The 26,050-nt window shown below is 41.9% G+C and overlaps 1 protein-coding gene across 3 annotated transcripts in view; it reads left to right on the plus strand.

Moving 5' to 3' along the window:
* Positions 1-26,050, plus strand: part of Dock2 (dedicator of cytokinesis 2) — a 418,217-nt gene that overhangs the window by 100,949 nt on the left and 291,218 nt on the right. For all 3 annotated transcript variants that reach the window (XM_010622200.2, XM_033761620.1, XM_033761619.1), the window contains 3 exons: positions 10,211-10,319; positions 20,973-21,043; positions 22,800-22,906. In XM_010622200.2, the coding sequence (XP_010620502.1) occupies positions 10,211-10,319; positions 20,973-21,043; positions 22,800-22,906 (287 nt within the window). The remainder of the gene's footprint in view (positions 1-10,210; positions 10,320-20,972; positions 21,044-22,799; positions 22,907-26,050) is intronic.

Below are 26,050 nucleotides of genomic sequence, written 5' to 3' on the forward strand. Positions count from 1 at the left end.
TCCTCTGTAGCTGGGCGTGGTGCACACACCTGTAATCCCACCTCTCTAGGAAGCTGAGGCAGGAGAATCGCAAGTTTGAGTTCAGCCTGGGAAACTTAGCAATACTGAGACCCTGTCTCAAGAAAAAATAAAATAAAATAAAAGGAGCTGTGCTTTGAATTGGACATCCCTTGGTCCTTATGCTGTGCTTGGGAACTCTGGAGAGTGAGCAGTCTTGATCTTGAAAGATCAGCAGCTCTCATCCTGATGCTTGGCTAGAAGCCAGTTAAGAATCGTGGGAGTTTGGGGCTGTGGGAGTAGCTCAGGGATAAAGTGCCTGCCCTGTATCTATAAGGGCCTAGGTTTAATCCTCAGCACTGCCTGCCTCACAGCTCCAAGGAGGCAAAACAAAAACCAAAACCCCAGAGGTTTATCTCTATGATAATGTAGTTCAATTAGAAATGAAGGAACGAAGGCATGGGGTTGAATGACCTCCGAAAGTCACAACCTTAACTCATATGGCCCTGGTCTAGCACTCATGCAGATTCAGATCATGGCTTTTCCTACTGTGTTGCTCTCTTCTGGCAGTGGATCTGACCCTCAGCCCTCCTGCTTGCTCAAATGATGCAGACTTTAGTGTTGGACCTCAATGCTTACTTGGGTGTTCCTAAGTTTCAAAACAGAGTTTTATTGCATGGGTATTTTAAAACTGGGCTATTAGTAAGGAAAATGTTAAAAGTTCTATTTAACTGCAAATACCAAAAATGTCAGGGCTCCCAGTGGAACAGAGCAGAAAGCCTGGGGTTAATTATCGTTCTCAAGAAGCCTGGACTCAAAGGACAAAGTTCGGATAGTCTTGGCATGACCACAGTTTAAAGTAATAACAGCCTGACATTTCTTAGGCAGTTGTCTCTCGCTGCAGTCTGTGCCAGATACCAGAAAGCAGGTTAAAAACAAATCAGCATCTCTGTTCCTTGGCCTCCGGTGGGTGGTATGACCTTGTGTTAGATTCCCCAGCCTGCAGCCCTGGTTCCCACAGTGAGCATGAAGGAATTCAGGAGAGGCCTTGAGGAAAAGGATTGCTGGAGGCAAGACACGATCGCTGCACAGAAAAAGCCGACTCTCCTGTGAAAATTTACTATAATATTCACTTGTTTAAAAATCAGAATAGGATATAAAAGTGTATAATGGCATTGCTGTCACAACATGGTCCCTTTGCTAGGAAGTAACTAAGTTGTCAATGTGATGCACAGATTTTCAGATTTTACTGTTTGGACTGTGTATATAACTGTTTTGCAAGGTTTTGTTTTCACGGAAGAGATCATGGAGACTTTCTAGGTTATTAACAAACTAGAGGACAAAATGGTGAGAGATGTAGTCAAAACCTAAATTCTTGACATCTCAACTTTTAGGCCAACTTTTCACAAAGAGCCAGAAGGATTCTGAGGAATTTGTGCTTCCCTTTCAAGTGGTGCATTCTGTATTTTTCTCAAAATGTCCTGGAACCACAGCAGAGTGCACCTGTGTGTGTGTGTGTGTGTGTGTGTGTGTGTGTGTGTTTCTAACCTTAGGAACATTGTTTCGGGAACATTCAATTTCTAATTATATCAGAGAAAGAAAGCTCTGAATGCCATCTTTCATGATAATGGGGAAATTTACTTAAATGCAGAATTTTGCAACTCTGTTATTCTTGCCAAATGACATAAAGTCTGCGGCTCCTCTCCAGAGAGTGAAGGATGGTGTGGGGCACACATCACACTCTATTCATAATGAAGAGTTCTTTCCAAGGCTTCTGTCTGAATCTTATTACCTACTTACTATTAATTTATTATACAGGGTTGCCATAATTTAAAGGGAAAGTGAATGTTTTAGGTGGATTTGTTTTCTTTCATTTCTTCCATACTGTTTACTTTTTTTTTCCCCCATTCAGGCTGTTTATGCTTCCCCCTGAGGCAGTTTTTCTTCAGCGATTGCATTAATTTTTATGCTTTCTCTCTTGACATTTTTCAAAGCAGGATTCTCCACATGTTGAGTCTGCCTTCTTTCCTCTCATCTACAAATCCTTCTTCCCTGAGGTCATCTACAGGACGAAGACTGTCTAGTGAAACTTCTTTGCAGTTTTCCCTAGGGATTGATCCTTCTCACATATCAAACCCGGGAAAAGGGACAGCTTACATACAGATACTTTTGCTGTTGAGGAAGCTGGTCCTGGTCCGAGTCCTGCCTGTTGGCTGCTGGTGGTGTCCAGTGAAGTAATGCGTGCATGTGGCTTCTCTGGCTACCCTGATGTTGACACTTCACACTGGCAACATTGTATCATCCTAGCCTTCCACACACTCCCTTTTTGACAGAGCTTTACTCATTTGCTTCTGACTAAATAACTCCTTCCATTGCAACTTTGTTACTTTTCCAAAGAGAATTTTCTCTGGTCATTGTCAAGCGAGACCCCTCAATTCAGCTTCATTGCACCAAAATTTCATGTCTTCATCTGCAATTTCTCATTTATTTCAAGTTCATAACCCTTAGTGGTAGGGAAAGGTTAGGGATTGTGACAGTGATTGTACAGGAAGAGCAGAATCTGGGAGGGGACCCTCTCTTCTGTGGGCCTTTTCCAGCCCTAGTGCACTGAGTTCAATATGCCTACTGAGCATGCAGAAGGGCTCATTCTATGAGTAGGGTCTGTAACTGTGAGGATAGTTTTCAGACAGGCTCAGCCATTGGTTTTGCAGCAATTATTCTTGGTCCCAGAGAAGAGTGGGGAGGGAGAGACAGGGATAGACAGGGAGAAACAGGAGGGAAAAGGAAAGAGAAAGTACACTTGACTTCTTGGCTCTGTTCTTAAAGTACTGTGATTTCCCGAGAGTAATCACTCTTCTGAAATCAGGGATGGCTCAGTGATCCTTTTTGTAAAGTCACTAATGTACACCTACTGTAATAAAACAAATGTTTGGCTCAGACCTGGGAATATCTGCCATGTCACCTTGGCTTTAGAGCTTGAATAGAGAAAATTGAGAGCTAGTCTTACAGTGGTCCCATAATGTTATCACCTGGGAACATGATGCTTCTCTGTTCACTGACTTTCTCCGCTCCTAGCTTGACTTCTATTTGGCTCTGTTCCCTGGAGGCAATATTACCCAGTGGTTAAGGCATGAAATTTGGAGCCAGAGACACTTACTGCCTAAAATTCTGGTGTTACCCATTATTAGTTGAGTGACTTTGAACAAATTATGCAACATAGTTGACCCTCCATTTCCTTATTTATTTAATGATAATAACACCTATATCACGTGATTGCTATATGGATCAAAGGAACAGGTATTTACAAAGCCCACAGCTCGTGCTTGGTGCTTAATAAGTAACAGTTATTGATGGTAGTTGTTTTCTTAGTAGTAAGGTGGTAATAGTAATGGACTCTGCACAGTCAAAGATGATGTTAATATCATCTTTAAGATCTTGTATGGAAGCCCTTGAACTTAGCTTGCTGTTGCGATGAATTCTGGATTCCCAGGGCATTTCTGTGGAGTCACAGTGGGGTCATGAGACTGATCTCTTCCATGATTCATCATCTGTGATGCATTTGTTTGGAATTACCATGGAGAAGCTATGACAAAGATGAACTTCATCTCTGTCTGCATGCAGCTTCTGCTTTAATGGAGAAAGTAGAGAAATAATTGATGATTCAGAATGAAGTTTTACGGAAGGAATGGCTCAGCCGTGATGACTGAGTTGGTGGTATACGGAGTGTGAACCCATCATCTAAGAACATTCACTGAATAAGGAATAGGTGGCCCCTTTTTTGTGATGTTCTTGAATGCACAGCCTCATATCTGGGGGCACAGAGGTATCTTGACTTGTGTGCAAACTAACAAAGTGGTGTGATGACCTCACTGTTTGAATAGCTTTACTCGGTTCTATAGAAGATGACAGAATCATTTAAAATGGATTTTTAATTTCAAAAAGCTTTTAATTAATTTTGTTTTGTCCTCAGACTCCTGTGAACATGGTCACCACAAACAAATTTAGGCAACGATATGCTAGGATAAAGGAGACAGAGGGGTACTGGGCTGGGGCTGCTGGAGAGGAAAGAGGAGACGGGGAGAGCAGGCTGTCAGTGGTAGTGGTGTGAAAGGGGGGGACACTGAAGGCAAAGGTGCCATCAGGAAGGCATTGATGCCGTGGTGGGTGTCACCATAGTTCTGGCTCTCTCCGGGCTTAAATTCCCTTGCTCATGCGTCTGACCTTTTCAATTCCTCACGTGCAAATTCCAGGCAATGATCACCCCTAGCGAAAGAGCCAGTGGATAGGAAGAACTTAGCACAGTGTGTGGCCCTTAGGAAGAGCTCAGTGATAATATTGCACTTCTGTTATTCGAAGTCCCGCGTATGTGGTGATAGGTGATCAGCCCGCATCCTTGCCTCATTTGTTCTCTTCTGTGTGCTTGTCTTCAGTGCAGCTCCTGGCACATAGCAGCTGCTCAATAAATGGCAGTCTTTAGGAAGGCGCTGATCTCTGTCTCCACCATATTCAGGAAATAAGACAGTACGGATTCAGAAGAGCAAATGAAGACGATTTAATAATAGTTAATGCTTAGCGACTGCTGACCGTATGCACTTGACCTGCTGTCAATCACTTTATGTGTGTTATGGTGGAACATCTCTAATCCAAACATCTGAAATCTGCAATGCTCCAAAATCCTAAACTTTGGAACCCCAACATGACCCGACAAGTGGAAAATTCCACACAGTGAAACTTTGGTTTATGTAGAAAAATTTTAATATTGTGTAAAATTAGCCTCAGCTTGTGTTTGTAAGGTTCATGTGAACCATAAGTGAATTTCCTGTTTGGACTTGAGCTCAACCTTAAACTCTCTCATTATGTACTATATATGGTAAGAACTCCAAAATCCCCCAAATATCCCAGCTTTTAAACACTTCAGTCCTACTTTTGGATAAGTGGTACTCCCTCTATATTTGATTTTTTTAGAACAAGTTGATGGAATGAGTATCATTTTACTAATTGAGAAAACTGAGTCTTAGGTAAGTAACATAGCCAATCTCAGCCACCTAGTAAGAGACACAGTAGTATTTGGAACACAGAAAGTATTACCTAAAGTTTTATTTTGCCTCAAAGAGGCAGAGGAGCAGACAGGGGGATGCCTGGAGGCCTAGGGGAACAGAAAGTGGCTGAGGTATGCAAAATAAAATGGGGCCAGGGCACCAAGAAACCCCCTACCTCTGGATGCAAGGTCAGTTTTCTCCCTTGCTTTCCACAGTCTATGGTCACTGATTAGATTCCACTCCCGTGGGCTGCTGGCCCGAGGCTGGCATCTCGGTTTGGGGCTGAGGCTTTGTGTACCTGCATGGAAGAGGTGGTAGGAAGCACTGTCCCACCGTGTGGAGCCCCATTTGCATTTAGTGCGTGCTCAGCTGTGCACAGTGTCTCCTTAATGAATCACACGCAAGCGCAGCATCGCTGTATTTATCCAATCCCTGGGAGCCAGAGCACCGGCTGTGGCCAGACTCAGATGCACCAGAACAGTGCCTTGCAGGTTGCCCCAGTTTTACTTATGGCCGGGGCCTTAGGGCCCTTCAATAATTTGTTCCCTGGCACAATCAGCTGCTTTCTGAAGTATCGTTCTAGGAGTTCTAGGCCAGAGAAGATGTTTCTCTCCTGAACCTGTAACAGAGAGCTAGCCCTAAAAAGAGCATGGAGGCTGCATCTGCTGTGCCCTTGACTTCAAGGCCACATTTAAAGCACCACAGAGAGACGAAGTGTTATTCTGCTCTTCAGACTTCTCAGGTTAGGCTACAGTCTGTCATCAAGTTATTTCGTCCATATTACATTAAACCCATTTTTTTTTTTTGGCCTCTTGTTACTTGAAATAGTCCCTTTACTTACACTCAGATCGGAGACTTTGCCAATAGGAACATTTTTATGATCATCAATCCACAACAATGATAAGAATCACCAGTGTTTACTTAGCACTTATTAAATGGTGGCTAAAATATTCAGTCTTTGAAAGACATAATCTCGTGTTTTTAACCTCAAAATAAACCTTTGGGTGAGTATTATATCTCTGTTTTATCAATAATGGTAGCGATTTAAGGAAAGTGATTTGTCTGAGGTCACTCAGCCAGTGCATGGAGGAGTGCGGCTCCATTGCAAAGCCATTTACACTACACGGCTTTTCTTCTCTGACATCTCTTCCCATTCCCAACCTTTCCTGTCTTCAACGCATGTATATCTGTATATATAATGTACTCTATACATATATAATGTACTATATGTAATCTACCAGATATATGTGTGTGTGTATATATATATATATATGTATATATATATATATATATCCTTAAGGTATGTATACGTGTACACACACACACACACACACACACACACACACTGTTTTTGTCCTTTATAAATCTTAGGCCACTGCACATTGTATGTTCTTACCAGATTTGAGTGTGGCATATAGGTACTTTGTAACATGACAAACAGAGACAGAGATTTGATTCCTACTGAGGCACAGGCCCTTGGTCTTTGCTCCATGGCATTCATGTCATCTGCCTTCTGTTATATTCTCAGAGCATAGAAGAATGCTGAGTCCTGGTTCAAGCATGGACTTTACCCATGGTAAAATTCAGTTTCCTATGAAGTTTACAGTTGAGTGGAGAGCCTTGGTTTGCTTATATATATATATATATATTATATATAGATAGATAGATAGATATAGATATATATATATATATAATATTCTAAACACCTCTTTTACTTCTCACCTTGAAGTGATATTAAAATGGTGGTGCCAAATCACTTCCCCACTCTGACCCTCTGGGCCTTCTTCTGTCCAATGAGAGCGTGGACCGAGTGCTTACTAGACTTCCCAAGAGCTCCCCATTCCAAACCCCACAACAGGGAGCTGCAGAAAGAAACTTGCTCCATTTCGCCAAGTTCTGAGTAGAGAAGCACTGCACCAAAACCAGCCAGGACTAATCTAAGTAGAAAGGGAATTTACTATAAGGGTACTTGTGCAGCTACAAAAGCCAAAGAGAGTTAATCAGGTACAGAGTAACTGGGCATCACCCCTGCAACTCTTTAGCGAGAGTTTTAAAACATTCCCCAGGCAGTGCTGGCATTTAGATAACTCCCAACAAAGTCTCCTTCTTATGTTTCTCTGTTGAAAATGGCAAATTCCAGAGAAACAAGAGAAGTGGCATGGGCCACTTAGTTATGGAGGGTGGGGGTAGCGTGAGTAAGTCATTCAACAGAAAAGTGTTGGTGAGACCATGACAGTGGTTCCGAGGAAGATGATCTGGTCAGAACCACTCCACCACAACATGCGCATATACACAGGGGACACCCCACAGGAAGAGCCTCTCTGGGTAAACACATGGGCAGGATAGTCTGGGAGGTAACACGGGTGGAAGACAGTGTGCAGATTCTGTCCTGCAGACCTATAACAGCCATTGTGATGTAGTTTATTAAACATTTTCAGCCAGGCGTGGTGGATCACTCCTGTAATCCCAGCACTTAGGAGGCTGAGGCAGGAGGATCGCTGTGAGTTTGAGACCAGCCTGGGCTACATAGTGAGTTCCAGATCAGTCTCAACTACATAGTGAGACCCTATCTCAAAACACGCCCCCGCAAAAAAAATTTTTTTTTCAGGCAACCATAAGTAGTACAAAAGGTAAGATGTTATGAGGTCTAAGGCTTAAGGGATGGACCACCCACTGGCCAGAGAAAGAGAGAAACAAACAATCTTGTCTCATGGGGAAGTCACCACCACCAGGTTGAGTTTAGATTCTGTCTTCCCTGTGTCTGATAAAGCATGATGGGATGCAAAGCTTTCCATTTTGATGGTACATCGGTCTGTTTTCTGTGGCTATGATGGGTTACTTCAGGCTGGGCAGTTTTGTCTGGCTCAGGGTTCTGCAGGCACTGGTATTGGCTTGGGTTCAGGGAGGACCTCATAGTGGATGGCACCACGGCTAGAGCACAGGCATAGGAGAGACATCACAGGGTGAGACCGGAAGCCAGACTAACCAGGTCCCAAGAGAATGACAGTAACCCCTTCCAAGGGCATGCCCCAGTAACGCAGTGACCTCATCTCTCAAAGGTCTCACCACCTCTCACATGGCCATACTGGGGACCAAGTTGAAATATATGATCCCTTGGGGAACAGAGCTCACCCAAATTATACCAGGTAGAATTTAAACAACTTTCAACCCCTTGAGAGTTTTCTATTTCCTATAATGTGTGATGGAGGAGACATCAGCAATAATAGTTCTACCCATACAATTAACAACAGACAACTGCTAAACTTCACTAAGGACTGTGCTAACTCTCCATGTGTAAGCTGGTCACCTCACAGTTCTTTGACATGGTTTTGTGATGGCTTACATTGCACAGATGAGAAATCAAGGTCTGTAGAAATTAAGAGAGCTGATAGCTGTAGAACAAAGTGTGGGGCTATAGTGCTGGATGACTGTATTTGAATTCTGCCTCTAACACTTCCTGAGGTAGTGTCCTAGGGCAGGGGCCTCATCAGTCCTTAAAATGGATCTAATAGCCATCCAAACAGCACCGGGGGCACAGTGATGCTCTGTTCTTACAGGTAGAGCAGAGGTGAGAATTTAGACCAAGGAAGTTCAGGAATGAGTTGTGTGAAGGAGGGAGGAGGAAGAAACAAGATAGAGCTATGGAGAGGAAGTGAGTGAAGGAGTCTGAGGCCCAAGGCCACTGCAGGATTTCTGGCTCCTCTTCACAGCCTTATCTCTGTGACCTTGAACCAGACAATTGGAAGATTGGCAGCAAATGCTGGGTCCCTGTAACTGCCTGCAATATCCAGGACTGGCTTTCTCTTGAGCTTCTCATGGGGTGGAGTGGGGACTTCAGAGAGGATAGTGAGGAAAAGGGAGGGGGAGAGGATTCAGAAAGGGAGATTGAGAGAGGGGCGATAAAGGGAGATAAAAACATAGAGAACCATAGAGAGAAAGTGATTCTTGCTGAAGATGATAAACAGAGAGACAATTAGGACCCAGAGGGGAAGTAGAAGGAGGAAAGGGGAGTGAGGGGAGGGGTGAGGAAGCATGAGGGGCCTGTTCCGTGGCTGAAGGAGTGGAAAAACTCGTTAAGTGTCAGTGCTTTATCCAAGAAAAGCACCTTGACCAAAGCCCAGGAAGCCAACTAGGTTTTGACATGTAGGGCTGTGACAGAAGAGACTCTCTTTATCTGAGTCAGAGACAGGAGTGCTCTTCTGTGTGTTTCACACCGGATGCCACAGATTAGGCTGCGGATATTTCATGGCTGATGATAAAAGCTTCTTTGGAGAAGCCTTGGGCTGAGCAACACTCCTAAGGCTGGGGGCAGAAGCTGGTAAGACTCAAAGTCTGATTTTATATGAAAGATGGTTTCCAGTCAATTACGTGTGTGTATTAGGAAAGGCACTGAAAATCTTTGGGATGATACACATTGACATGTGCTAATAGCTTAGTCGGAACAGTGAGAAGTCTCATTTTCTAAACTATGTATTCCTGTTATATTCACATTATTTTTTATAGTAACATAGGATCTTTATAATCAGAGGAACGTGCATTTGAATGAGGCAATGAGTACGTTCCTGAAATGAGAGAGTAGGAGAGCAATGACCTGATATAGAACAAGCTGTCATTGTTAGGATGACAACAGGCGATGGCTAAGCAGAAGAGGCAGTGTGCTCAAAGATACAGTGGTGCCTCAGTTCACGAACGTAATTCTTTCCATGATTCTGGCTAATTCTTTCTTTGATTCTCATTGCAGGATTCCCAGAGTCTTGGAAAGAGTTAAGTTCATGAACCAGGGTACCACTGTATTTCTCCTAGGTGTTTTTTAGGATGTTGTGAAAATCCAAAGACCAAAATCTTCTTCAAGTTACATTTCTTTCCTTTGAGGTTCTTCAGGATTTAAAAAAATTATATGAGGGGGTGGATTTATTATATCTCTCCAACTGGATGGGGTCTGTTCATTATGGTCAAGATGTGAGGCTTTTCTCTCAAGTGAATTATGATTCTAGGTGAGAAAACTGAAGCTGAGTTTAGCAGCAGAGTCTGAACAATTACCAACCAGCTCCTTTCCCCATGAAGGCCTCATTCACCCCTTTCCTTTTAAATTTTAATGAAGGTTGTAACTTGTATATGCTTTCAAAGGGACTGCCTGTTGGCTTTGGAAATGACCCAGCTGTGTCTTCTTTCAGGCTTTATGAAGGCAAAGAACAGATGGAATTTGAAGAATCCATGAGACGGCTCTTTGAATCCATCAACAACCTGATGAAAAGTCATTATAAAACCACCATCCTTTTGCAGGTTGGTTTGCACTGCAAAAGAAGCCTGCATATACCCTTGGCAGTTGAAGATCTAACAGTGCTCAGATAAGGTCTACTTTTGGTCAAGTCTGCAGCCTGGTGTTGACTGAAAGCCTGGGCTGGCTACATGATTTAAGAATCATGAAGACCACTGGCTCCTCGTGTTACCAGGTTCTGGATGCCATAAGCTCTTTTCAGGGATTCTTTCCAGGTTATTAGTGTCCTGAACAAAGAATTGGACAAGACACATGAAAAACAGTGAGGTTCTGCATTTCTTAAAGGTAGGAGAAGAAGTACGCTCTGCAGAGTGAGAACAGGCCATCAAGAATACTCACAGTGGCCACAAAGTTGGCAGACATCTTTCACACCCCTCCATTCTTCAGGCTAATGACAGATCTAGGCCATCCTATCAAATCCCTGCTTGATTTTGTGCCAGAAGAATTGAAGATAGCACTTTCTGATTGGTACCAGGTACAGGGCTTGGGAACTATTTTCTGCTCATGTGTCCTGGATCTGTGTGATTGACACAGCATGCCTAGTTGCTCCGCCAGCTGGCCACACCCTAATCTCCTGCTTCATGTGGGCCAGGAGAAAGTATATGAAATATTTGTTTTCAGTAATAGGTTTCAGTAATAGCTCTAAAGCTTTTGTTAGCTAGAAGGACTAAGTCACACCTGATCCAGTTCTAATGTTGAGAATAGAAAGGTGGCAGTCTCTTAAATTAGGGCTCTAAGAGTCTACTCCTTATTCTCAACACCATTAACTCAGATCTCCTTTAGGAATTAAAGAATCTCCTCAACAGACAAGACATAGTATATACAGAAATCAGTAGTCTAAGGCAGTGGCTCCTGATGCTCACATGCAAACAATGTTAAAGCTAAGAAACTGAAGGTTTACCCATATTTGAGAAAGAGTTTAGCAGCAGAGTCTGAATGAAGAGGCTTTTGGGGGGATTCTGTCATGGAATTGATTCACAGGCATTGGGATGGGGGTGTCTGATGTATTGTGGACAAAGAAAACCCAAACACATTTATCTAAATCAATGAATCAATGCGGATTGTTTCTTCTTTAAATCACATTACCCTGTTAGTTGCTAATTTAATATTTATTTGCTTGGAATTGCCCAGCCTTTGTTAGAGTGACTGAGAGATACATGCTACAGCTGAGATGGTTTAGGCAGAGGCAGCAATCTGTCTAGGGAGTGTTTTCTGCTAGCACTGTAGGTTCCAAAGTATGCACATTAGAATCACTTGGGGATTTTTAACAAATTCTGATGCCTGGTTACCGCCACTAGACTCTCTAATTTAATTGATATGGAGTGTGACCGGGGCAAGAGGAATTTAAAAAGCTCCCCAGGTGATTTTAATGTGAAGTAAAGTTTGGGAACCTCTTTGCTAATGGCTTTCTTTGGTTTAACAAATAGTGAGTTTCTCTCTCTCTCTCTCTCTCTCTCTCTCTCTCTCTCTCTCTCTCTCTCTCTCTCTCTTTCTAGGGGGCTTTGTCTTCATCTTTGTATCCTTAGCACCTAGAAAGAAATAGCTTCGTATGAAGTTGATGCTTAATGAACATCAGCCAAATGAATGAATGTACAACTTCAGCGACAGGCATTATGATCTCCATATTCTAGATGAGAAAACTGAACCTGAGCTGGTTGATAAGGCTTCCTCAGGTCTCCATTGCTGGGAAGTAGTACAGCTCAGATTCAATTCTATTCCTGCCTGCCTCTGAAGACCTTGCTCCAACCACTGTATCAGTGATGGCAAACCTTTCAGAGCTTTTGGTTATAGGGCCTGCTGCAACACACAGGTTTGGGCACTGGGTTTGCCACCTCTGCACTGAGGCTGCTAACTTTGACACTGTTCACTGAGTACCTACTGTGAGTACTGATGTTGCCCATGGGATTAGTTGGGACCACAGGCTCATAGGTTTTGTCTTCCCTTTTATATTACTGGTTTTAAAAGATGTTGTTCCCATATTCTTACAACCCCCATCATCCTATAACAAGAAGGATAACAGGAACAGGGAACAGCAAGGAGAAACATGGCACGAGCTGGAGACTGTTTCCCACTCCCACCCCATCTGTGTCTCACTGGGAGCAGCTGAGCTCCTGGTGAATGGCCACACCGCATTAGGGCATCCAATGAGATGAGGACAACCAGCTGCAATGAGAGAGGCTACACTTAGCAGCAAAGCTATGGCACCTGTGCTGCAGCAGTCTGTTATTGAAAGCTCTAAAGGTTCATCGTCACTGGGTGAGCCTCTAAGGAAGATCCAGGGTGAAGAAAAAGAAACGAGAAGCAAAACAGAGAAGGCTACCAGTGAGAGAGAGGAACAAATGTCCAAGGAGGTAGAAGTGCCATGGAAAGAGAAAGATGGAGAGGATAGGGCATCCTGGAGCCATAAACCATGCATATCCTGGGTGGAGGACAGAGGGAGTAAGAAGGTGGGAAGGGAAAGAAGGTGGAAGAAAGAACAAAAGCAAGAAAGGGAAGATGGAGCCTGTGAATAGAGTATTTCCAATATGGAGAAGCTTGGGTTAATGAGAATGCCTTTCTTCCTCGGCCATGTAAACTGCAGTTCCTGTAGCTTCCCAGTGTCTGTTTCTTCATCTACAAAACCTCACAGCTTGGTGGTAAGAATCCAAGAAATACGGTCTGTAAAAGAGCAAATTATAAAATGCTATGCAGGTGCAGGGAGCTAACATGATTGTTATGGTTTGGGCATAAGTCCTTTTACCCTGGTTCTTATTGTCTGGGTGGCTGTTAGAAATGTCTCATTTTCCTCAGGATTTGGGCCAGATTATGCTGGTTTCCCCTCATGGATTTCTGCCCCAGAGTTGTAGAAAAGGGGCTTTATATCTTTTTTAACTTGCTCTATGAACCAAATTTAGCATCAGGGATTTACAGAAAGCCAACGATACGTCACACCTATTTACATGGTTGTTGAAAAGTTATCAAAGAGGTTTTTTAAAGTCATATTGAGATCAGTACCAATGGAAGAGCATGTAATGCCATTTGGGTGTGTGAGGAGTTGACTGAAGACAAGAGAGTGGTCAAGGTCTTGTACTTTTAGCAACCTCCACATAAGTAATCTTTTCCATGTGTTGATGTTTGCTAGAGGAGTAGGAGCTTTGGCTTTTGAGTCTGAGACCTGGTGGCAAGTCGACCATCCACCCATGGACATGTAACCTTGGGCACACCATTTCCATTGCCTTTGTGTTGGGCCTTTATGTAAAATGGAAAGACCGCTGTTAAATTTAGAGGATTCTTGAGATTAAAAGAAGTAATGTATAACACATGAAGTATAGTAGTCTGTTATGTAATTTACTTTAAGTAACTTTTGTCTGTTCATACCCCTGCCTCCTTTAATTAATCACACAACGGAAACTTTTGCGGGTATTTTACTAGAATTGAAGCTGGAAGGGGAAATTTGTATTCCTAACTTTGTCACATGAGGCTAGTGTTAGGACGTCCAGTTATTTACTTAGATCAAGAAACATAGGCATATATTTCAAAGAATAAATCACAAGAATTGATGTATAAAAAATGTGGATGGCAAAGTTTCACCAAGGGACGTAGCTCAAGGTGACGGGAGATTTGTTTCTGAGACTGCAGGGAGCACAGTGAGGAAGAGTACTGCGATCTGCAGCCACGTCTGGCATAGGTGTTGGGTGGGAATAGAGTAAGAATGCCTGGATTGGTATTCCTGGTTCAGTGCTTCAATCCAGCTTGAATACTCCCAGCTAGGTAGAGGCTTTCAGTAGAAACCCTTGTTTGTGTTAACTTTTGCTCTGAATAGAGCAGATCTAGTTCAAATCTGGCCTTTGTGAAGTGCTTTTTGTGATTTCCCTTGTTGTGAGGAGTTGGCATGGCATCAACTCACCCAAACCCATGGAGAATTTCCTTTTTTTCCCCCTTTTTTATCAGTACGTGTTTGCAGTACATAATATTTACATTCCTCTGTGGAGTGGGTACAGGTACATAACACATCTCAGTTCCTTTTTTCATCCCCTTTCTTTCCCCATCTCTGCTCTCCCTCCATCTCTTGGTCCCCTCTCTTTTGAGAAAGCTCTATCTCCCTACTTTCTATTATCTATCTTTTATTTTGCTCTTTATTAATAATTTGAGTTTCTCATATAAGAGAAACCATGGAGAATTAAAAACCTGCAGTTCGAAGAGGGTAGAAAGATCAATACAAACACCTCCTATTGTTCATGAATACAAACACCTCCTATGTGCCACGAATGGAGCTGGGCTCTTCCCATTTGGGTTTTAAATACTGCTGGAGCTGTGCAAAAAAACTGCTGCCCTCGTGTCCATAGGAGGCTCATAAGCTTAAATAATTCATCCCAGATCACATCCATCCATAGTGGTGGAGCTAGAATTTGAATCCATATGCAGGTCTCCTGACTTCCATGTCGATATTCTCTCTGCCACAGAAAAAGCTCAGGCCGGTGGTTTCCCTGTGTTTTCCATAATGGACCGCATGCTCAGAAGTCCCTGTAGGTGCCAACTCTATAAGCACTGTTGATTAGACTGATGTCAGCCTGAGAGGGCCAGTGACAAATATCCTAAACTGGATGTAGCTCAAATGTGAGTAAAGGGCAAATGGTGACATTATGCGAGTCAGTTTGCTCTGTTCCTCTCAAGATCCATGATACTTCGTAATTCCCCACTTTGATGGTACAAGTAGAATGAGATGAACAGATATATTGAATGATGTGTGTTCTCAGTCACCCTGCCACATATGATTAAGAAGCCACTAGTATCCAGGACAGCAAGGGCTCTTTTATGTCCTGAACATCAGGAGAAATGGCTGGCCAATAAGTGTGCAAATATCTACTGACTGATTGAATGAAAAGATGACTACTAGCTTCCACTTTAAAAAAACATTTTTTTATCATTTCTTAACATGTCAAGCTGTTGAGCTAAAAGCTTCACATATATTGTTAGCTCGTTTGATCTTTATAACAACAACCTTATAAAGCAAATGCTCTTCTTATCACTGCTTTTCAGATGAGGGGTAAAAAAGGCTTAGAGAGGTTGAGGAACTTCACTATAGGCACAACAGTAGCAGACTTTGGGTTTGAATTGAGGTTGTGTAAGTCCTAGGTTCATTTTCTTAGTTATCATCAAACAATAGTGTAATTTTATTAGAGAGCAAAGTCTTCCAGCAAAATGGCAGGTGAATCAAAGCCATACAGTAAAGGATGGCAAATGTTTAGTCCAGCTACTTTTGAATGCCTCTTTCTTCCTTTTTCTGTTTCTGTTAATTGATGTAAAATGTTCACATGAACTAAGGGGAAAGCATGACCTGTTCTTGAGAAGTGCCCCACAGGCTGTAGCTGAAGCCCAGGAGTGAGGGCATTGAGACTCAAAATTAACATCACGAACTAGAATTTTACTCCAGACTTTTAAGTGATTCTTTAATTTTGCCCCATTCTCAACTATACACTCCATACTTGGGGGCACCATTTGAGAATGAGGGAGTCAGTGACAGGATGAAATTTTGTCCCACTGCGGAAGCTGTAGTGATACTAATAGCTCCCACTTTTCGTGGGATATGCTCATTAATCATATAAGGTTAGGTAATTGGAACCTTATTTTCCTGATGAAGGACCTGTCCATTTTTCTGATGAAGAAACTGAATCTCAGAGAATTACCTTTCCCAGGATCCTGCAGGTGAAGGTGTAGACTTCCTCTCATCAGCCTGGAATTTTAAATAATGACCTCTACTACTTCTTGCTGAATCTCATTGCCAAAATAGTGCTGAGTTACAAAAAGCAAGGACAAACATATTCCAGAACTGGTAGATCTCACTTCCCTTCTCGTTACCCAGAAGATAACCTGTGCTGTCATTTAATGAAACTACACTCTTGTTTGGTTTTGATTTTTGCTACTGCTTTTAAACTTTTACTGTTTGCCTGGAGCCAAGATAATAAGTTCTGAGTAAGGTTGTCTCAATAGCTGTGATTGCCAGTGTCCTCCCTTGATTTCTCTCTGAGCCAGTCAAATCACCGTCTTACCAGGTTTGGATCTGGCTTACTTCTTGAGGGCTGTATTTGTCCTTCCAGTCAATCTTGTGTTAGTGATTAATTAAGAAATTCTCTTGCTGCCATATGATCATCCTCATAAGCTGGCAAGCATTTTTATGATTGCCACTCTTCAAACCTCCTCTTTGGGTGGTATGGAGAGTCCCTGAAGGAATTTCAGGCACATGACTTTCTTCTTTAAAAAGATAAGAGGACTGAGGGGGAGGGCTCTGTATCTACTTTATCAAATAAACCAGTCTTCTGTCCCCTGTTGAAGCTCCACTTATCAAGGGGGAGTGCCTTTCCTAAAGTGTGATAAGCAACAGCAGAGCATGTTGGTTAACAGCCAGTTAGGCAGTCAGGAGCCCTTCCTTGCTGTGCTGCTTATTAGCTACATAGCTTCGGGCAAGTTATGTAGACTTTCTGTGGCATCATTTTCTCATTGGTAAAATTGGTTTGACAGTATCTATTCATAATAGTCACAAGAAAAACAAGATCATGCATGTTCAGTATTTGACATATATAAAATTTCAATATTGGTTCTTATCTTAAACCCTACAGTTTATAGTTCCATTATGCATGTATATATGTATCATACATTGTACATACATGTAGTTATGTATGTGCTTTATGTATTACATGTAATATAGGAATAGACAATGTGGGATAAAAGTAATAATGCCACAATAGTATTTTATGTATTGTCCTAATAATGATGACTAATAGTAATAGAAACAGGAAAGCCACACCAGTTTTCAGGAGGCTAAACAGGTCTAGAAAATCCATCTGTTTCTAGTTTCCAGGCCTCCAAAACATGCTACCAACAGGGCCTCTCAAAAGTCAGGTGATTGAGCTGCTCTCTTCGGGAGTGCTTGGTGATGATAGCCACTTGCTGTCATCTGCTCAGCTGTGTCAAGGAAAGAACGTGGATAGAAGGCGTGGGACCAGTGCTGGCTGTGACAACAGTCTTGACAAATTTTCAAAGTCAGAGATAGGCTGAAAAGGGAACCGCAGGGCTACCACTTCTCTGTGGGGCCACTTGGCCGGACAAAAGTTTAATACCCTCCTGTTGTGTTGATAGCACTCTCTGAGTCTCAGGTGACAGCTTCTCAGTAGCTTTAACTTCATTCCCAGCCCAGAGCAGGAAGCTGGGAAGATTGGCCCCTTTTGCAGCCGCATTTCTAACCTCCCAAGTTCCTCCTGGCTATTAGCTGCTGTGTGTAGGTGTGGGTGTCTGTGGAGACTCCTGGTGATGGGGACACTGTTGCCTCACTCCAAGCTCAGTAACGATAGATGTGCAGCTCTTAGAAGCTAGTAGACACTGAAATCCTGGCATTCTTCACTGACCAAGGAGCTCCTTCCTGTTTTTATTTTCTCACTTTGCTCTTAATTAGGAGAAGTCACATTACTCTTTGGGCACGGGGCAGTGAAGGCAGGCCCTGGAGAGATGTGATATGGAGAGATTTGTCATACTTACCTTGGAGGGCCAAGTGTGAGCCAGGCATTACAGCAGGTCCATGATTTGCTTTATTTTACATATTCTCAAGGACACTGAGGATCAGAGGATGAAAAAGTGGGTCTTAGCTCGTACCAGGGCCAGGTGGAGGGTTGGTATTTGCATGTAGGTTTTTGGAGCTCCTCTGTTCTTTGGCTATGAACAAATGAAGAAACAATTTGCTAGAAGTAGTTGTATTACCCTTTCTTGGGTCATATGTGGGGCTCAATATGTTGGTCTCTTTAGACTTTAGAGTCTGGGAGAAATGCAGCTTGCAGATGTGTTTGATTTTGCCGATATAGTGCTTGAACAACTGAACAAAAATGACTCATTCTTTAGAAAGAGTGTGGCTTTCATAGAACTCATCACTTTCAAGTGACCTGTGTTCATCCCACATCGCTCTTTTTTCTTGCTTACCCTGTCCTGCAGATGCCTGATTTTGCTACATCTTTGTGGCATTTCCTGATAAAGATGGCCCTTGACTGAGGAGGATGGAATGTACTGAATAATGTTACTGCCTGGAGCAATGTCATAATGCATCTGGCATATTAAAATCCCCCCCAAAAGTTCTGCAGTTATAAAACAAAACAAAAACCCTTACTGATTTGTCTGTACTTAGAGCAATATTTCCTGAAATTATTTGATTATAACCCCCTTTTCCTGTATGGGATACTGAACACCATCCTATGGGACAAAAGTACCCTATAGAGCATAAGTCTTAGAAACACTGGCTTGTTTTCTCTTGTCATTTAGATTTGAAAGAATAAAAAACAGACTTCTAGACATAGAATCCATTCATTATAAAGGAAAAGTCTGGCAACTTTGACAACATGCAAATTAAAATCTTTCTGTGCAATGAGAGAAATGATAAAGCCAAAAGATGAGCAACAAACAATATGAAAAGCAAAATAATATTCATGAAAATGTGTTATTGTAAAGGGTTAAAGTTAATTATGTATAGAGATTTCTACAAACCTATAGGGAGAAAGTGGAAAGAGAATATGAACAAGCAATTTAGTAAATGCAGAAAATCAAGAAACATAGAAAAGATGCCCAGTTGCATTTACAACTAAAGAATTGCAAATTGCCCTTCTAAATTGTTTGTCAGAATAACAAAAATTAAAAAGATTGTATGTACAGTCTTAGCAAGCTTATAGGGAAAGGGAGAGTCAGTAAAAGGAAATTGGTTCCTACTTCTTTTAAGGTATTTTAACAAGACCTATTAAAATATATATTTAGATACATTTTGATCCATTAATTTTTCTTTGAGCAATCCATCCTACAGGGATTTACACAAACATCTGTTTGTTAAATGTTGTAATACCACGTGCTTTATAACTAAGAGACACTGGCAGGCATTGAGGCATATGTCTGTAATCCCAGCACCCTTGGAGGCTGAGGCAGAGTCATAAGTTCAAGCCCTGCCCGGGCAGGTTATAGACTTAGTGAGAACCTGCCTCAAAATGTAAAAATTTAAAAATGTGCTAAGGATGTAGTTCAGTCCCCAGTGCCACCAGAATTAAGAAATACTAAAGGTAGCATGGAGTCTGTGAGCAGGGAAGGGTTGGAGGACAAGTACAGCATAGCCATTTGGCACTGCAGAGTCATGGCCGGAAATGAAGTGCGTGCACTCCATGAAACGGCATGGCAAGAACCTTGTGGCACAGCGTGAAATGTAGGAAGTGAGCTGAAGTACTTTGTCTTTATGTACACACGTGGGTATATGCACACACACACGTATATACATGCACACACATTGAGGTACACATACATTCAAAGCTATCTGGAGAGAAAATCACAGCGTTAACAGTGACCACTTCTGGAGCAGAAGGACTGAGGCTGAGGCAAAGATGTGGAATGTCGGAGACAGTTTTCACCCCACTGTCTTATCTTGTGTGATTTTTTTTTATGTCAAACAGATAGTACTGATATTTGCAAATCATAAACCGCAGATGAAGGCATAGAGAGAGTGAGTTGTCATGTGACTGAGGTGTTTGTGCAGCTGAAGGGTTATAAGGAGAGGCTCCAAGAGCATCCTGCCTGGATTTAAATTCTCCACCGTGTTCTTGCTAGCTTTGTGACCTTGGGATTGTAACTGAATCTTGACATGCCTGAGGTCCTTTATCTACAAAAATAACATTTCCCTTGCAGGACTATAATTAAGAAGCTAATATATTAACAGTATTCAGCACAGTATTTTCCCCATTATAAATTCTCAAATCATAGTCATCATTATTTAAGCAAGAAGTTTATTTGTACATTACTAGCAGTAGCACTTTAAGAAAGTAGTTTTTACTCTTTTTAATTTTGCTCTGATTGCTAAAGATGATATGTATTGATAACCAAACACCTAGAGCATAGAGAAAAATAAAAAGCATTTAAAAATTATACTTCCACTAGACTCTTAGACATGATTTTTTTATCCATGTAACTTCCAGCTCCTTTGGCTGAAATTGTGCTTGGCCCCACTGCTTAGCAAATGGTGTTGTCACGCAGGGGCGGGAGTGGTTGCTGCCTGTGAGTGCATCCTTTACTTGAAGAGAGGAAAGAACATCACAAGGCTTAGCGCAGGTCGTGGGGCAAAACATGCCCACTGTTGTTCACATGCCCATTATTTTGGGCTGTGGAGAGAAAATTTAAATAGTTTGATACAAATGATCGTTGTCCCTAGCAATCCACGTACGCTATCTTCCCATAATAATAGGAGTTACCATTTATTGAGTACCCAGAATATACCTGATGGTCTTCCGGATGACTCACAGACCTGATGTGTCATCTTTATCATCCTGCAAAATAGGAAAATTGAGACTTTGGAGGGCTGTGTTTTATCCAAAGCCACATGACTAAGAAGGTGTGGAAATGGGATTTGACCATCAGCCTCTATCTTTGGCATGTCTGTGATCACTCTACAGGATGTTACTGCCTTCTTGAAGATAGGAGTTGTGATTTCTCTGTTGTATACAGAGCAGCACATGGCTGTTTCCGTTTTCCCACAGAGCTTTGTGTCATACGGCAATATCTACGATGCAGTGTCCCTCTCCTCTGATCTGTGCTGTGTCACAAAGCGTCCTCCGCACCAGCCGAGTTGTTAGATGTGAGCACTCATGTTTATTTCATGTTCCACCTAGGTGGCGGCTTTGAAATACATCCCCTCTGTCCTCCACGATGTGGAAACCGTCTTTGATGCGAAGTTACTCAGGTGAGAGCCGTGACATACTCTCCCCGGCTTCTGTCAAGCCAGGGACTCAAAGGAAAGAAGGGCTCTTGTGGGGAGATCTGGATGGGCCCTCAGTGCGGTGACAGGGAGAACACATGAGAGGGGCCTCATTCAGGGGCCCTGGTGTGAGATTTTTACATTTTGTTGAAAACCATTGTAGAATATGCATCCCTTTTTGAAGCCACAGGATATAAACCTGTAGATTCAGAAGTTGATTTCTGGGACAAATGTCTCTATTTCACCTGGGCTTGAAGGTTGTTTTGGGTTCCAGTCTTTGCCTGGTAAATCCTATAGTTTGCAGATGGAGAACACCCCAAGAACACTTAAAGAGAAAACAGAAATGGGCTCTATTTTCCTTTCTGCCTTTTAATTCCATTCATCTCACATGTGAACACATGATTTTAGTGTGATCAAGGTGTTGGAATGTTGGAGTCTGATATATAGTTCCTCCTTCTTTTTCTTAAATTCACTTAGGTTCCCAGATAACATTCTAGGAGATATTTTAAAGTTTTTGCATTTAAATGCTTTTATGTTTAGAAAAGAGTTGTAAATTTGGTATAGTTTCCATATGTTCTTCACCTAGTTTACCCTAAGGTTCAGATTCTACATGACTGTGGCACATTTATTGAGTCCAGAAATTATCACCAATACAATTTTTTAAGAAATCATACTGCAGACTCAGACATCACAAGTTTTTTTCACAGATTTTTTTTTTCCTGTTCATATAAGATTTTTGTTGCCTCCTTCTCATCCTTTAGGGCTCAGACTAAAGGTTTTCTTTTCAGAAAAGCTACATCTAAATATTGGAAATAAATGAAATTCATCCCCCACACCCTGACACCACTTCCTATTTATTTCCTTCAGTCCATTGATCACATTGTATCGATTTGTTGTTTCTTTGTTTTGTGTCTGCCTCTGTTAGAATGTGGATTCCATGCCAACTGGGACCAGATCTGTTCCCATTCTGTCCCTGTTTCTCTATGCTTTGCCTACCACATACTAAGTAGATGCTTAACAAGTACTTGAAAGAACGAATGAATATAATGAGTTTATTTTGGAAAAGCAGACAGGGACCATAATTGTTTTGTGATATTTTTGTCTTCACTCTATTTGAGAAGATAGCTTTTTTTGATATCTCAACTGACTGTAGCTCGTAACTTTTCATAGCTTTTTAAAAGAAAAATTAAGGAAGTTTTGTGATCTTAAGACTTACCATGAAGCATTATGAATCTTAAAGGATTTGTAAATAAGTTGACGTTTTAATAATGTCAGCACCTGGCTTTGTTTCTTTGATTCCCTCATGGTATAATCTTAGGATTGTTAGTTAACCTTTCTAGCCTTTAGTTTCCCCTTTTGTTCATTTAGGACTAGCAGCTTATTGATGTCATAGGGTTATGAGGGATAGATGGCATAGCGAATGTCAATGTAAAGCGCGTGCCTGGTGCACCCAGGGTTATTGGTGGTTTTCTCCAGATAGTTTGCATGTCTTTAATGCTGCCAATTTAAACCAGTGCTATTATTCAAAAACCAACAAAGCTTACACACTTACTAAAAGCTTGCTACGTACTTGATGATCTGCCCTGATGATCTGCCCGGAAGTGGGGATCCAAAGGAACAAGACTGACTTTGTTTCTGTCCCCCTAGGGGCTAACCGTGCAGGGATGAGTGCAAGTGTTGTCAGATACTTGGAAACATGGATCTGATTTGCTCAGCTAACTCCTTTTTTTCCTGCCCTCAGCCAACTCTTGTATGAGTTCTATACCTGCATCCCTCCTGTGAAACTGCAGAAGCAGAAGGTACAGTCCATGAATGAGATTGTCCAGAGCAACCTCTTTAAAAAGCAAGGTGAGTATAAAGCACCTAGGCTGGGTGTGGCCTCTTTGGGAATACGGCAAGAAAGGGCAACCTGCCCCGGCACTAGAACTTCTCTTTTTTTAACAGCCCCCTTGGTTCACAGGAGTTGAAAAGCAGGAAGTAGTTGTCAGCTTAGATATCAGAATCTAAGTTGAGTTTTTAAAAGCTTGGTTTGCATCCTTTATATTTCTTGAGAAATTTAATGAAGTGCTAAGTTTGGAATCCTACGTTTTAGGCCTTTGTGATGTAGGTAGTTTTTTTCCTGCCTGATTTATTATTGCTGTCCTGATTTGAAAGGGAAGCTGGTGAAGTTCCTTTTAATGAATGAACCTGTAAGTGAGAAATTCTCAAAATTTCAAGGATGTGCAAATAAATGGAGAGCTTATCAAAAGATAGATTCCTGGGACCTGTCTCAGATTCTGACTGAGTAGGAAGGAGCAAGATTTTTTTTTTTTTTTAGTTTTTAGAGAAATGTAAATTATTCTCAAATAGGTAATGAACTTACCTGGTCAAAATACACAAATATAAAAGGGTGTCTCATGGGAAGGGTCTCTTTATACCCTGCGCGTGGGCCACTCCAGTCCCTTCTCCAGGGGCAGCTAATATTTCCAGAGACGCCTCATGGATGTGCCATCAAATACGTGTATGCTATGCATTCTCCCTTGGCCTCTTATTTACCATTCAGATGATACCATGTCATGGAACAGCCCTGTACTTGGCATGTTGTAACATCATGGTAGATTCTGGAGATCAAAGAATGATGACCTTTGAGAGCAGCTGTGGTCACAGAATTTGCTCCTTCCAAACCGATAACCATGGGATCCTCTGACAAGTACCCCACTGTCAAAAGACTGGAAGTTTCTTATTTTGATATCGGTGAACTAAATGTTCAAAGCTCCTCTACATATGACCAGGCAAGATTTAGAAACTCTTATAAATCCTCTACTTCACTTGCAGTAAGTAACATTCTGCGTTCCCACGTCATGCAGTCTGCTCCATTACATATTCCCCAGCTCCATTTCTTCACTCCTTTCTACAAAGGTCAAAAAATGACTCCGGAGGTCATCGCTGTTTTCTGCACCCTAAGATCAACCTTTCCAATTCTAAATTCCTCTGTCCACTGATGTCAACAATTAAATGAGAAGTAAACTTTCAAGAAGCAAGAAATCTTAGAATTCAGAGGATCAGCCATCATCCAGTGGGAATTTATTCAGCGAGTGAAGCCTGAATATTTATGCAAATTGCCTGGTAATCACAGAAATATTCAGGAACCACTTCATCTGTAAAGATGTTTTTTTCCTAATGCCCGGTTAACATGGTGCATCCAGAATTGCTGTCTGAATCCTATCCCTAGAGTTAAGGGTAGGAAAGAGACATGGAGAAGAAAAGCATTCTTCCTGTGTTTTTGATATTCATGTATGTAGTTTCTTGCTAATTTAGACAGTTGTATGGCACTCAATCCATCCAATGCATATGTGATTTGTTTGTGCAAGGTGGTTTGTGCAAAGCAATGAGAGACTAATCCTGGTAAGTATAGTTGCATTTCTTTTTAATATCTTTTCCTTTTTATTAGTATATATTTGTGATACATAATAAATACATTCATCCTGGGGAATTAGTAGATATACCTATAGTTGCATTTCTTATAGTACTGTGGCTTCATATAGTGAGGCTTTTGTGATTTTAAAGTTCTGACTTTCACCGGCAAATGAATTGCCTTCACTCTCAAAGATTTGAAATATGCCTACCCCTTCGTACCCTGGCAGGCCCTCCTAGGATTTCAGGTGTTGTCACTGTTGAGACAAATCAAGTACTGTCCTAGGGACATGACAAGGACGCCTCTAGTGACATACGGTACTGCACAGAGTACAGAGAGCTGGGCTACTTGGCTGTCCCTCATTGTTCTGAGCTGCCCACATTGTCAGGGGCTCAGCTTAGCATTGAGCCAGATGGAGAACTAGCACAGCCCCAGACTGACCATGTGGTCAGTGCCAGCCTCACAGAAATCAGAGTAATTCCTTTCCTGCAGCCACCTCTCCTGGGTGGCTAGGGGTCCCTGAGGGCTTGCAGAATCAGAGGGCAGGCTAGAAAGCTGCTGCTTACCAATCCTGCTGCGTGTCTGAGTTTTAGATTCAGTAAAACCCTGTGATTAATATTAATTGAGAGGAAGCCAGCCCTAGTGTTGTACAGTTACAAAATAAAAGCAAAGTTCTTTCCTTCAGATACAGTCAGAGACTAGAATCAGGCAAAGTGCCCTTCAGAGACCCATTTTAGAGAGGATGCAAAGCATAATGAGTCTTCCATCCTTGGCTCATACGTGAGAGCAGTCAGCTCTCACCAACAGCTTAGAGGTCACGCCTCTCCCACTGTTTGTTTTCTAAGTGAACCCTCTTACTAAAATAATCCCAGAGGGAAACTTCAGCTCTTACCCTTTATTAAGTCTTTAAGTTCTTAATGAATAAAATCTGAATGCATGAGCACTTTGTGGTGTCTGCTGCTCTTGGGTAGGTGTCTCTTTTTATATTCTTAAATAAGGTGAATTTGATTCCTCTGGCCAAGTTTGAGCCATAATGAAATTCGTTATGTTATTCTCCCTGTGAAGTATCCTGTGCCTCAGGAACATGATTTGCTTTGAGCCTGCACACATTTAACTGCCAGATGTGCAGGTAGCCTGGAGTACTGTCCCAGCATTGGCTTGTACTCACAGCCTTGAACATGTGTATTGACACCAAGCAGTGAGGCCAGAAGGCTTTTAAGCACTCTCAGATTTGGGAAGACCACCTTCTGATCTGTTTTTACCGGTATTCTGTGGAGAAGAGGAAAAAGGATCTTAAGTTCTTAAGTCACACTGGACCTCAGTTTATTTTCTGGCTTAGGCCCTTTTCAGGTGTGTGGCTCTGAGGGATTTCCCTGACTTGGCTGGTCCTCAGTAAGGCTGACTGAAAAATGGGACTGATGATAATGTGTCTGTCTTAAAAAGTTGTGGTTGAGACATTTAAAGATTTAATACAGCATCATCTTCAGCACAGTGTCTCATGCTAAAAGTAACTTATCATTCCTGTTGTAGTTATTTTTCCTTCTGCTCCTCGCAGTATCCAGATATCTATCCTTTAGATCCTCACAGTAAAGAAGTCT

Source organism: Fukomys damarensis, unplaced genomic scaffold, assembly GCF_012274545.1.
Source record: "Fukomys damarensis isolate Sample0158 unplaced genomic scaffold, DMR_v1.0_HiC HiC_scaffold_9, whole genome shotgun sequence".
Taxonomy (NCBI): Eukaryota; Metazoa; Chordata; class Mammalia; order Rodentia; family Bathyergidae; genus Fukomys; species Fukomys damarensis.